This window comes from Rhamphochromis sp. 'chilingali' (assembly GCF_963969265.1).
Source record: "Rhamphochromis sp. 'chilingali' genome assembly, chromosome: 6".
Taxonomy (NCBI): domain Eukaryota; kingdom Metazoa; phylum Chordata; class Actinopteri; order Cichliformes; family Cichlidae; genus Rhamphochromis; species Rhamphochromis sp. 'chilingali'.
Genome location: NC_137933.1, coordinates 29,966,588 through 29,980,191, shown reverse-complemented (window position 1 = coordinate 29,980,191; position 13,604 = coordinate 29,966,588). Strand labels below are relative to the sequence as shown.

Below are 13,604 nucleotides of genomic sequence, written 5' to 3'. Positions count from 1 at the left end.
GGAAGAGTTAAAAATACTTCTGCCATCAAGAGCTTGTTTCATCCATTTTAATTTAGCTCATTATTGTTCTTAGAGTGCGGCGATGCAGTCACATGGATCTGAACTACAGCTGGTAAACGTATTGCCAGTGGGCAGTACATGTACAGCATAAACCACATCAGTATGTTTTTTGTGCTCCTTTTGACAGAAAACAACTGTATTTCTGTACAAAACTCTCATGAGAGTATACAAGCCCATCACAAAGCATGGATGCATGATGTATTGTGGAAAACTATTGGCATCTGGATTTCTTTTAATCAATTGACGTCAGTTGGTTGCGCCTCTGCATCTTTGCCACGTCATACACAAGGGCTAGTGCCAAGCGGAAATGAATGCTGAAGGCAGCCACAGTGTTCAGCTCAATGATGTAGCGCAGCCTCATTCAAAACTATAGTAGAGAAGACCATTGCAGGTTATTTCACTGTGGGGATTCCGAGGGACCATCTCTAGCTGTGTTGGCTTTTACTTGGTAAGTAGCTGCCAGGTGGCTAACTGCTTAGCTAACGCTAAATTTATCATTTGGTATGAAATGTGAGGATACAGCTCCGACACTAACTCGGCTGTATAAGTTTTCTTACATGAAGGTAGCCTCGTGTAGACGTTTAACAGTATAGGAGAAACACTGTTTACATACGCCTGTATTTTGCCGGGTTAGTTGGCAAAGTATGTTTCAATAACCCAAGTTTCGTTTGGCTAGCTAACGTCACATTAGTTAGCTAAAGCATTGTGGTCGCTGTACTGTAATTTGTTTTAGTGAACATGGGCAGTTTGCCCTCATTTCTTTGCCGTGCTCAACCGGGAAACGATTACGCTTGTAAAAGTGTAATGTTTTATGGTGCTGCCATGGAAACAAGATTTAGGACGCCTGTGGTAGAAGTAGGAAACTCTGTCGCAGAAAGTCTCAGAGTGACTCCCATCAGCAACAGCGACAGTGTTACCTTCTTCCCTTGCTCTGTAAAGCCCTCTCATATTACATATCCTGGTCAGGCCCCGGGTCCTGTCCTGGAGAACAGATCATGAATCATCAGGAAACGTATCATTATCTGTACGCGGGTGTGTCAGCTGGTTTGTCAACCTCCGAAGCATACCCGTGAACCCTGAGGAAACGTTTTAACAAGTGAAACTGTCAGGTCAAAGTTCTGTATGACCAGAGCACACGCTCTTTCAGTCCAGGCTGATTTTTATGACTTGTATCAATTCATTAGCCAAATAAGTTGGGTACTGCCTTGCCCACATACTTCTTTGGGTGTGTGTCCCTGAACTCATCTCTCTGTGCATGTTTTCCATTCAGAGATTTTGGTATGCTGCTGGACGAGACTCCACTTTTTGAGCCCTCTCTGCTTCGGGAGCTAGACTGGAGCAGCAACACTGCCTCATTCTCTCCCCCAATCTCACCATGCAATCCAGGGGAAGGCCTGGTGCTGAGGCCACTCTGTATGGCAGATTTCAACAGAGGTGAGTCTGTACAGCATAAACCACACCAGTATGTTTTTTTTTGCTTGGGGTATAATATGAAACATCTCAGAAATTCCCAGGAGATGGGTTAAAATTCAGAAATTTTCACTAACTCTTTATTCTTTTTCGTTCCAGGATTTTTCAAGGTTTTATCTCAGCTCACCAAGACAGGCGATGTCACACCAGAGCAGTTCACTAGTAAGTCATACTTGCCTTATAAATATTCTAAAAGTGAGATAATTAAGTTTGGAACATAAACTGTTAACTGAGTGTCATTTTGAATGACACTCAGTTAACAGTGAATGACTAATTTTCAATTTAACACAACTATTGTTGTGTCTTAGACAGCAGATCATATATATTTAAAGAAATATCCTAGAAAACAAACTAATTAAAGTATGAGTGATGATTCATAAACACACATTTTGTTTATTTTTTGACAGAGAATTTTGAGCACATGAAGAAGACTGGAGATTACTATGTCATCGTGGTGGAGGATACAAATCTGAGTCAGATCGTGGCCACGGCAACACTGATCACTGAACACAAATTCATCCACTCCTGTGCCAAAGTACAGTATACCCTACACAAATTTGTGTATATTCAAGTACACAACTGTTTGTTTGTTTTTTTCTCCCTGTGTTTTCCTTATCACCAGTTACGTAAAAAAAGTTACTGATTAATGTAGTGGTAATTACAACACTAATATTTAATTATTAACCCAGTATATGGTCATTAAACTGGTTAATAATTATTTAATTTATCAAATCAAAATGCGCTCTTATTTCCTTTACTAGGAAAGCTCAGCTTACATTGTAGAGATACATATATGTTTATTAATCTTGACAATTAGAAAATTAAAATCATATTTATTTGTAGAGAGGCCGGGTGGAGGAGGTCGTCGTCAGCGATGTGTGCCGAGGGAAGCAGCTGGGCAAACTGTGAGTCAAGACACGGCTTTGGCTTGTCTTTAATATTTCACATATTGCCCAACATATCAAAAGACAGTTCTATATTTTGAATAGTTTATATCTTGTGATTTCTGCTTTTAAAACTTTTCACTTCTCTTCTTTATCCCAACAGATTAGTCTCGGTTCTTACTCTTCTCAGCAAAAAACTGAATTGCTATAAAATCACTCTTGAATGTGCACCCAAAAACGTGGCTTTTTACCAGAAGTTTGGCTACTCTGCGTCAGACGAGACCTACATGCAGTGTCGATTTTTTGACTGAGAACGGAAGTTTAAAAAAAAGAACAACAAAAATCTGTTTTGGGAAAAACGGACTGTACCTTTGCACGCCCGGTGATAATCAGAACTTGCAGAATGTCTTAAGAACTGGAGCTTCCCGTGGATGAGGTTGCTGTTGTGTCACAGCTGAGTCATCCATGAACACTTATCATGATTTCAGCACACTCGAGTAAACATTTACAAATGTTCAAGCTCAGTGCAACACAATCCCTTGTCCTTTTGGTAACCGTGGCTACCTCACCAGGGTGGACCTGACATCTCATCATCTAGAAAAGAAAAATACTATTTTCTTTCTTTAAATTGCTTAAAGTTTTTCTTTTCCATGTACCAGTGAAAGAACAGTTTATATATGTGACTTCCATGCAACTGTAAGTAATGACAGCTATGTGGGAGATCAGGATGATACCAAATGAAGTTATATTACTTATTATGTAAGTAAAACAATCTACAGGTAACAGACAACTCTACAAGGCAACTTCAAAACCAAATATGCTTTAAGAATTAATTGTAGATTGTGATTGAACTGACAGACGGCTGCCAGAAAACTAAACTTGTTTAGAACAAAAGATTTGTTTTACTTTTTTTGTTTTGTTTAATCCTACTTGGTACAAGATGCAGTGTCATATAGATTATGTGTAGCTGGGTAACTAATCAAATTTAAATTACAAGAACTACAATGAAGACTGTTATAAAGTTTCACATTAAGTGAGGAAAAATATTTTGAGGTACTGGTAAGTTGTTAACATGCTGTTAAGTTTTGACTTAAGTTGCCAAATGGGATTAGCATTTAACGGTTTTTGTAATGGGAAGTGGGTAAAAATGATTTTTCTAAATTAACTCTTATTTAAGCTTTTCTAGTTAAGTTTTATAATTATTCTTTTATCCTGGAGAGAGGGGGCACATATTTAATGTAATTTATTTCAAAACGTGTAGTCAAATAAAATCATCTTTGGCCTAAGGTCGTTTGTTTTTTTTGCTTTTTTATTTCTACAAAAAAGGCAGCTCCATGTTTTAACTAAAGACTTGATTTGAGATATTTGGAGTGTTGTTTTTGGAGGTCAGGATGGTGGTGGAATTCAAAAACGTTGGTATGCTGTGGTTGAGGTGGTGTCCGATTCTCCAGTGTCTTGAAGTGAAGTCTTTGGGCAAGATGCTGAAATTGGTTGTAGGTGTGGCACTGTCCCACTGTTAGTCCAGTGTTGGAGTGGCAACCTGTTCAAAGGTGCATTTCTCACCCAGTCAGCTGGGATAAATGAAATCAGTTTATCCTCAGTTAAAACTGATTTTGTATCATGAAGAAACAGCCCATACTCTTCTCACTTGAGATTAATGTATCAGGTCTAGTCAATCAGAGGAAATGATACTAAAATGGGGATTTAGCTTCCATCATGCTCTTAATGCAATATTGTTTCAACATTGCTGATGTTTAATTATCGAGCATCACTATAGAGTGACCTACAGTAACTATTGTTGCGGAATCTTAAATGTGACTTATTATTGGCAATCTAATAAAAGCAGTGAAGAGCAGAAATGAGGACGCAGCTGAACAGGACTCAGGACTTTATTAAGCAGTGAGTTTTCTATTCCTTACTATCCCATATTAAGTCTGATATTAGTCCATAACCCTATTACTCCCGAAATAAAGGCGTAGCTATTCCTCTTCTCATGTCCTTAACTGGGAAATATCTTGGCTACTTTCCCTTTTGCCAACTTTCCCCACCTGTTCGTCTACACAAATTCAAGTATCGAAAGTGCATTATTGCAATACTGTCCCGCTGCAAATGCAAAATGCTTTAAATACTATAAAACTGCAAAAAAGAAAAAGTCCCCCATCAGTGCATACAGCTCAAGAAAAGAAAGAAAGAAAGGAGTTATCAAATTGTTCCCAGTCCCCTTTAGTACTCCATGTCTCAGACATGAGTAGTTCCTGTCCTGGCCCGATCCCTTCCCCTTAGAAAAAGTTCAAATATTTACATTTTTAATCCCATTAAAAATGAAAAAGAAAGAAAGAAAAGAATCGAGTGCACTCTGCCACACAGCAAACATTATCAGCAAAGCTCATCCGTTCTGTGCAGCTGTGACCTGCATCCCTCCAAAATCTTCATCTTCCTCCAGGCTGCGTTTGCGGCTTCCTATTATAGAAAAGAAAATGAACAATCACAAAACGGCAACACAAAGTCCGTCGCCTATAATCTCCAAACGTGAACACTGTCGCCTGTGGAAAGTGAAATCGCTGGGATTCAGACCAATAAATTATAACTGAGGGAAATTATGAGTCAGTCCTAGACCTACACATGCCTGAATGTTATGTGTTTAATAGTAATAAAGTCCCAAAGAAAATATGAATGCTATCAGTTGAGAATGAGTCACAATGGAGCTAGCTTTTTTTTTTTCTAATGAAAGCCTTCTTTAAAGTCAAACATCATATCAAGCAGCGTTTTACAAATGAGTAACCCACCATTACCACATCACCAGTTAATGATCCTGAGAAAGTCTGATAATGGATGCCAAAATGGCACAATGGACCCATCGACACTGCTTTGAATTCTCTTTAACATGAAATATTTTTTTATTATTTCCGCTGTGCTAAAGCTGTAACCAAATGCTTTACCTGCATTGGTTTAGTAATAACAAGAAATAATGGGACGTGTGTCTCTTTCCAAAACTGGGTACGTTAAATACAAACCTGGCATCCCAGCTTGTAGTGAGAACGGCCTGTCCAACTGCACCGACATCCTTTTAATGGTCAGTTTGGCTAGGTAGATTGCTTCATATTCCTTTAAAAGCAAATCAAATTTAAATACAGCTGTAAAAATCACAGGAATGACAACAGCTACACAGTCGTGCCTGAAGCTCCGACTGCTTGTCTCTTGGCTGACTTCTTACACGCTCAGTTAATTACTTAATGAAGCTCAAAAACTTTACAGTGGCAGTATTCGTGAGCCCATGCCACAATTTCTGTTTTGAGTTAATGGAGTAAAAAAAAATAACTGTGTGATAACACATTTACTTTAATTTGAAAACACAACAAGTACACGTGCCAACTAAATTAGCAAGCCACTTGTGTGGCCAGCCAAGACAGACTAAAGAGAGATGATATATGGTAGGAAACATGGGAAAATCATTTCTGCAGCCTCGAATAAGAAAACACAAGAAAGCAAAAACAGCAAAATGAACCAGTATAACAACACAGGCTGTAGTGATTCTGTATTTCTTCTGTGTATGCAACTTTTTATCCAATGCCATCATATAAATGTTGCCTTTCTTTCAAAGGAAAATGAAGGGGGCACAGTGAATCTGCTGTAGTAGCAATATTATTAATACAGACCAATTACAGTCATGTGCAGACAGTATGATTATTAGGGTATTAGGATATTCTAAAAGGTTAAAATATGAGCTTACCTGTAGCTGATGCACAAAGCCCACATTGGGATTAATGCAAAACCTCCTCTCCTGAACATGGCTGAATGCTTCCCTACAGAGTGAAATAGGAAAAACATGAAACCTCTGCAAGCAACACTGGCTGTATCCCAATTCAGGGTCTGCAGCCTTAAAGTACGCAGCCTCAACGATCCTCAAGGGCTGCGTACTCAAAGACCGCTAAGGCTGGAAGTGCGAGGCTTGTGAAATGGGACGGTCTACCCTTATTAAACATTTGCACATAAATAAGTGACATAATATTCAGTACTTACTTAAAGTTTACTCTTCGGGCGCCCCCCCCATCTGCCGTTTTTTTTCGGCAAAATTATCCACACCCACTGCCGCGCTATGCATTCTGGGATATGTTGGGCCACGAAGTCTACACTGCCACAGCCTTAAAATTCAGGGAAATGAAGGACGCATTTCAGGGCCGCATTTCGAGCAGCCTTTGAATTGGGACAGCCTTCGGCGCGCCGCTGTGACGTAATCGACCTTGAAATGCGTACTTTAAGGCTGCAGACCCTGAATTAGGATACAGCCAGTGTCTCTACCAGCAACTGCTTCCTGTGCTTCTATCCAGTATATTTATATATTATAACAATTATGCTGCAGTCCACTTACATCCAATTAATAAAGTCAGCTTAGTTTTACAATGTGCAGAAATTGTAAGCAATACATTGTTGTGAGGAAAAAACACTCACCTGTATTTCATACCGAATGTTTCCATAAGATATGCAATCACTAAGGCAGCACTGAAAGAACAAATAAAAGTAAACTTGGTTACTTAAGTGGTACAAAAGGTGCATCAGTTCATGTAATATATTTCCCTCAAGCCACGTTAGAGAGTTAGACAAAGAAATAATGGACTAATTAAATTGTGGCAGAGCTGGAGCCCACATAAGTTAACTTTGGGCAAGATCCAGGGTAAGTCATGCTAAGGTTGTCCATTAATAATAGGACTTGCATGGACACTCAGGAAGAGCATTATTTAACTTTTAAAGGCGTGTCATGATGTCAAGGCAACATAGGTGTATAGTACAGTGAAATGTCTTGAGTCACCCTTCTTTATATTTTGACAGAATAATGGAAAAATCTTTGGGCTTCTTGAAGGACGCGCCAAAGCTCTTTGTTGGATGTTAACTGCCTTTTGTTGGGTTCCATCAAGATGATCTTACACTGCCTCAATAAAACTGAGCTCTGGGCTTTGGAGAAGGCCGATCCATGACTGATATTTTTCCACTGTGCGATTTTTTTTTCTGTCCAGGTATATATTTTTACTGCACTGACAATGTGTTTGGAATCATTGACGTACTAAAAAAATGAAGATGCTACAAATCAGACACTTTCCAGATGGTATTGCATGACAGCAAATATCAGCTGTGGTAACACCACATACTAGATTTGACAGTTTTACACAATATTCCTTCCTTCCTGTCACAATACGAAAGGGAATTTGTGTCTCTGGCTGGAATTGAACTGCTGACCTTTTGTGTAACCCACTACACTATACAACCACTGCTAGATGGTACTGCATGACAGATGAAAATCTGACAGTATTTTTCTGTGTTCATAATCCCACCAAGGTCCTCAAGACCACTGGCTGAAATACAACCCCAAACCATTACAGAGCCTTCACTGTGTTTCAGAAATGGCTGTAGACACTCGCTTTTGCATTGCTCATCTGACCACCTCCAGAATTTGAACCAAAAATATCAAAATTGGACCTGCTGACACTGATTTTCAGTCCAGTTCTTGTGTAATTTTTCTCTCTTAAAAATGACCTTAAACAAAAAAAAAAATTCTTCTGAAATTGATGAGGTTGATGGGCTGGACTAAAAAGGAGTAAAGAAAAGCAGCCAGTTGCCAAAGAGGAAGTTTGAGAGACCATGAGAACTATTTCTCAAATCAAACAAAAAAAGAAGTCAAGATCAGTGGAAGCAAAATATAAGAAAATGAAGGGTTGCTCAAGACTTTCGCAAAACTTTATCCTACATGCAATTTACTCTGTAAACTGAAAAAATATCACATATAACACTCGCCTAAACAAAAACAGTGCATGAGCCAATCATATTTTAGAATTTCACAGCTTTGGCAGTACAGTACATGATGCCCTTTAATGCACGAGGTGAAATTACAGCATACAGAACAAATGTAGGCTCACCTTCTTGATATCCCTGCATTACCATGAACCAGTACTTTTCCTGAAAGAGCAAGGAAACAGAAGATTGTTAATAAAATGCCTTACACTGTAGGCAATAGAAACGGGAAAGGCATGCATCTTTACCTTCTGTTGCTAAGCAGCCATCAATGAATTCTTTAGTCTGTAAAAAGGAAAATGTAATTTTATTGTAAACGCCACACCTTTCAGCGAAAGAGCGCTTTCCCAGACAACACGCCCCACCTCTTTACTCACCATAGGAAAAAAGCGGATTATATTTTCCACTGGATTGTCAGCAATATCTAACACAAGGTATCTGCAAGAAAACGCATGATGAAATAAAACTCCCTGTTTCAGAAACGTACCAATGTTGCGCAAAGATCACAGAAGCCCTTACTTACCTAAACATGTGAGGGAAATTAGGTTTGATAAAATTGGCTTCAATGTCTTGGCGGACGCACACAATGTGCGTTATGCCGTGTCTTTCGAGAATTGGCAGCTAGACATAGAGGAATAAGTAAAATGAGGGTTGAATGCATTCATTTTATTTGTGTCTCCATATCCAAGAGAAATCAATGAAATCAGTCCTCCAGCAACTACCTTGCTTTTCATCGCAGAAGAGTAGGGACCTAAAAACAGTCCTGGTAAAATCTCCTGAATAGAATACAGCAAACATTAACACAACACAGGCACCAACATTTCTTCATCTTTAACAAAGGATTTTATATCTGGACACTGACATTTTACTGTGATCACTAGAAGTTTACACACACTCATCAAGGGCATGAATCATGGTAATTATGAGCTTTTAATGAGTTCTTGGGATGGTTAAAAAAACAAACAAAAAGAATTGAGTGAACAAGAATTAATTATAATTTTGGATTTTCCACTATTCCACACAAAGTCAAAAATATACATACACCCAACTAATCTTTGGTTAAATGTCCCTTATCAAAGTATACCTTGACTGGATGCTTTTGGTAGCCATCATCAAGCTTCTGGTAAATTTTTTCCTGGATATTTGGCTGCTCTTCTTGGCAGAATGCATAGAGTTCATTTAAATTTCCTGGCACCAACTCTGCTTTTAAGCACTTAATTTTACATTAGGTTGAATTTGAGGCTTTGGGAACGCAATTCGAGAAGCTTAAAGTTAGCTTGCTTTATACATTTAACAGCCCTGATGTGTGTTTGAGATCACTGTCCTGCCGGAAAACCCAATGGCGTTGAAGTTTTAACCAGCTAGCTGTTGATGATTCTGAGGGTACTCCTCCTCCTCGATTACTCCATCCACTAACAGTACTACTGGTAGCAAAACAGCCTCAAAGCATGATGCTACAACAACCGTGTTTGACAGCTGGTGCAGTTTTCTTAGGTTTGAAAGCCTCTGCTTTACTTCTGCAAACACACCTCCTGCTATTGTGGCCAGATAGCTAAATCTTTGTTGTCTGTCAATAAAACCTTTCTCCAGGGGGCATTTGGCTTGTCCATGTTGGCAGCGACAAATTGTTCAGTCAAGTTCATGGCAGGCTTGAGCCTTGATGGTTCCTGGGTTAATCCTGAACATCCTAACCAATTATCTCTCATTTTAGGGTGACAGTTCGGGCAAAAGCAGTGATGAGCAGTCAGACTGGAGCCTCAGGTCATACAGGAGAATCACTTGGGCGATCGCTTTAAAGTCTCTTTGCGCTGGTAAACGACCCCAGCACTGATCACAACGATGAGGGGAAATACCTCCAAAATGCACAAACATTTGACCCAGAGCATACAATTGATTTGCACAAATATAATGTTTTTGATATGCTGCTTAGTGATGGTATTGACTCTGACATTAGTGCTGATGAGCACCAAATGAGAATCGTTAAGGAATCTAAATAAGAAGTGAACTCGATGAAGGAACCTGTTCACCCAAGTCATTACAGATGTATGCACCCATGAGGCGTGTATGTAAACATCTGGTCATAAAATGTACACACATCATCAAAGTAGTACCACGACAGCCAAACAAAGTTGTATTAAAGTTTAAACAGTAACTATAATGATTAAAAATACAATTTGCTGCATTGTTCTGTCTCCAGATTAATGTTTTAAGAACTTTAAAGCCGCATTTACCATAGGAATAGACTAAAGACGTTCAACTGTCAAGATTAAACTTGCCACTATAAACAACAGACTCATCCTTACACACCTGCATATCTCGTCTCATCGGATACGCCCAATCCTGGAAAAAAATGGGAATTTGAAACCAATGTTAAAAGATGTGGCAAGTGTTCCTACCATTAAACGACAGCTGAATGCTAGTTTACTTTATGCACGCTGATTGCTAATGCTAGTAGGCTACTCAGTGCCGAAACGCCGCAAAAGACTAATTAAAAGACAATTTTGAGAATGGCTCTCACATTATCACACATTACATTAACACGTCACCCTCCCAAAAACTACTACACACACACACACACACACACACATATATATCGCCCTCTCTACATTGTTCCCTGCCAGAAAGTAAAACTAGCGTGGAGGCTAGCTCAAATTAGCTGGTCAGACAGACACAGTGGACATGTTGGCTAATACAGGATCTCACCAGAAGGTCCTCCTTGGTATCGGGCAGAGACGGAAACTGAAGTTTGTTGTCCTCGTCCATCCTGCTGACCATTCGGCCACCGCCGGCCCGACTTCGCGCGCGGTATCGATGTTTCCTCGCGGCGGGGTTAGCTGAACAAACGGTACAATTTGTTTTGAGGCTCCACATGCATGTCCGCCATACTGCTCGGTCACATGCGTCACGTGATCCCGAAGGAGCTGGCCGACAGACGCGTGGAGAAACGGAAAAGAGGAAACAGCGTCGCTTAGCGGTCGTTTTGCGAAGCGCAGAGGTCACAGAGGAGCACCCCCAGTGCCACTGTAAAGGGAATATTTAGATTTGTGAAATTAAGGAGTTAAGATGAAGACGTAGTCCGAGATGTAGTCTACGAGCTTCTGCTCACTGCTTATCGAAGGGCCTTTAAAGCTATTCTTTGAATGTGTCCGAACTGGCTAGGCCAGTCCATAACTAATAATCTAGGTATGATTTTACTGTGATGTCAGTGAGTTTGGGATCATGTCACGACAAAAAATGAATTTCTTGTTGATGAACTTGTTGATGAACTCCAGATGATATTTTCATTGTGGATCAGTATCTGAGAGTATTTTGCTGAGTTTCTAATTCCATTAATTTTGAGAACATTCCCAACAGCACTGGCTGAAATCCATCTCCAAACCAAGACGGAGCCTTCACTGTGTTTCACAGGTGGCTGTAGACACTCACTGTTGTACCGCTCTCCTGACCTGCTCTGTACATACTGATGATAATTTGAACCAAAATTTTAACATTTAGATTAATCCCTCCATGAGACCTTTTCTTACAAACTGTGTTATTGTTGTCATTCTTCATCCACTGAAGAAATGGGAAGAAATGATTTTTGCTGGTAAGAAAGTGCCCAAAGATACAGTTTAAATTCGATTTTTTGCTGAGCTGTCTGTTATGCATATACACAGCACTGGTTCATCCCTTGAGTTAGGTGCTATTCTTACGGTCAATGTTAATAGTTGAAAAAAGTGTATCTGAAAATGGTCAGTCTAAAAATTTGTTAAAAACTAAGCAGGTCCTTCAGTCTTTTATTATTTTCAACCTCTTCCCCCTCCACCATGCATGCCTTGTTAATAGTGACATCAGCAGTGACTGATAATGAGATCTGATAAAGAACAGAGCGCGTGGATAATCTGTAGATGTTTGTTTGGCGTCTCAGATCTGGCATCTGTTTGTTGTTGTCAGACATTGCAGCATTTTGTGATTTTTTTGTTTACTGTCTGGTCCGTGGGTGGGGACAACACTTTCTTCACAGATCAGAGGGAGATGAGATCTCACCAGTCAACAAAGGCTTGTATGCGTGTGCGTGTGTGGGTTTTCTATAAGTGCATATGTTTGTGTGTCTGAATAATGTATCCTAGCTTTGCAGCACCGCTGGTCAGCATGGGTGGTGTAACCAAAAGTTATTTCTTATCAGGTGCAAGGACAGATGTGCCCCCCACTGCTGCTCCTCCACAGTCACAGATACACCTTGAAGAAGAATCTTTGAAGAACGTCCCTTACATGCACTTCCAGTTAAAACATTTTCCATGCGCATGCATCATCTTCTCTCAGCTTCCGCTTAAAAAATCTTTATCCGCATTTAATGAAAATAAACAGCTAGTGCCAGTGTCTCCCTGTGTGATGATTTCCCTGTGGTGCAGACATCCTGGTGACAGGGGTTCTTTGATATTTGGCTGCTTCAGGCCAAATCAGCAGCCATGCCAGATTCCTCTGGCAATACGTAGCGGTGGCTAGGGGGGCGGCAGAGCAGGAGTAAGAAAGAAACGAACACTTTATTTTAGTATGAAACTTACATAATAAGGATAACGTTTTGGTCAGTATTTTTATACTGGAAAAGTCCGAAAATTTTTGTTTTTGGATATGTTAATGATTATAGTTGTGCATGTAATGGAAACTGCATATCCTCCTCTGTCACACCAACCATCTGCGTGTCCTCCTTCATGATCCATGAATCTTCTCTGTGGTCATTCTCTTTCCCTCCTCACTGCTACATATATGTCCACTATCCTTCCTCTGCACGTCCAAACCATGTCAGCCTCGTCTCTCTGACTTTGTCTCCAAACTGCTCAGCCTGAGCCGTCCCTCTGATGTACTCAGTTCTTCCATATAAACTACACTGCCATGCGTTTCAACATACCAAAGAAACGTGTCACACAGTATGAAAAAAATAAAAGTATGTTTCTTTGGTTGAGGTTTTTAAAAATATAGACTTACTCCTGATCTTGATTCCTGGTGGTCTTTGATATGTTATGCTTTGATAACTTTAACTTGAATTGAATTAAATTTAATATACATGTGAAACTTGTGTGTTCTTAGTAGTTTAAGGTAATCAATCAGAAGTCAGTTGACTTAATAAATCTAATGGGTCCTTTTTGTATTAATAATTCATTAATAACATCATAAACCATGTGCAAAGTAATAAAATAACTTTTTGAGCCACAGTGAATCAATTCATAATTATAAACTTAAAGACTTATGATTCTAATCCTTAATTATTTTAAGATATGTAAAACTGATTTAGCTGATTGATCTCTTTGAGTCACATATACACTCACCGGCCAGTTCATTAAGCACACCCAGGTAGCAGCGAGTTGTGCCCGCTTTAGCCTTCAGAACTGACTTAATTCTTCATTGCACAGATTCAACAAGGTACTG

The 13,604-nt window shown here is 39.6% G+C and overlaps 2 protein-coding genes across 3 annotated transcripts; one reads left to right on the top strand and one right to left on the bottom strand.

Moving 5' to 3' along the window:
- Nucleotides 1-349: 349 nt before the first annotated feature.
- Nucleotides 350-3,525, top strand: gnpnat1 (glucosamine-phosphate N-acetyltransferase 1). The gene is made up of 6 exons (XM_080884286.1): nt 350-508; nt 1,331-1,494; nt 1,630-1,692; nt 1,938-2,065; nt 2,374-2,435; nt 2,578-3,525. The coding sequence occupies exons 2-6, from the start codon at nt 1,341-1,343 to the stop codon at nt 2,723-2,725; spliced, it is 555 nt and encodes a 184-aa protein (XP_080740412.1). The 5' UTR covers nt 350-508; nt 1,331-1,340; the 3' UTR covers nt 2,726-3,525.
- Nucleotides 3,526-4,287: 762 nt separating this feature from the next.
- Nucleotides 4,288-11,113, bottom strand: styx (serine/threonine/tyrosine interacting protein). Of its 2 annotated transcripts, XM_080884285.1 has the most exons (11): nt 10,902-11,010; nt 10,506-10,538; nt 8,921-8,974; nt 8,722-8,819; nt 8,576-8,636; nt 8,447-8,483; nt 8,324-8,363; nt 6,864-6,914; nt 6,145-6,217; nt 5,429-5,519; nt 4,288-4,874 (listed from the first exon to the last, which is right to left on the bottom strand). In XM_080884285.1, exons 1-11 carry the CDS (start codon nt 10,971-10,973, stop codon nt 4,801-4,803), a joined length of 684 nt encoding a protein of 227 aa, XP_080740411.1. In that variant the 5' UTR covers nt 10,974-11,010; the 3' UTR covers nt 4,288-4,800. The 2 variants fall into 2 exon arrangements, with proteins under 2 accessions (XP_080740411.1, XP_080740410.1); XM_080884284.1 differs by lacking the exon at nt 8,921-8,974 and having other exon boundaries at nt 10,902-11,113.
- Between the last annotated feature and the right edge of the window lie 2,491 nt (nt 11,114-13,604).

Bases quoted from the DNA above. Each gene is read 5' to 3' on its own strand.
- gnpnat1 (XM_080884286.1), top strand. From the start codon at position 1,341: ATGCTGCTGGACGAGACTCCACTTTTTGAGCCCTCTCTGCTTCGGGAG. The intron at 2,066-2,373 runs GTACAGTATACC...ATTTATTTGTAG, and splicing joins TCATCCACTCCTGTGCCAAA to AGAGGCCGGGTGGAGGAGGT. The intron at 2,436-2,577 runs GTGAGTCAAGAC...TTATCCCAACAG, and splicing joins GGGAAGCAGCTGGGCAAACT to ATTAGTCTCGGTTCTTACTC.
- styx (XM_080884284.1), bottom strand. From the start codon at position 11,069: ATGTGGAGCCTCAAAACAAATTGTACCGTTTGTTCAGCTAACCCCGCC. The intron at 8,637-8,721 runs GTAAGTAAGGGC...GTTTTCTTGCAG, and splicing joins AATTTCCCTCACATGTTTAG to ATACCTTGTGTTAGATATTG. The intron at 8,484-8,575 runs GTGAGTAAAGAG...TCCTTTTTACAG, and splicing joins TAATCCGCTTTTTTCCTATG to ACTAAAGAATTCATTGATGG.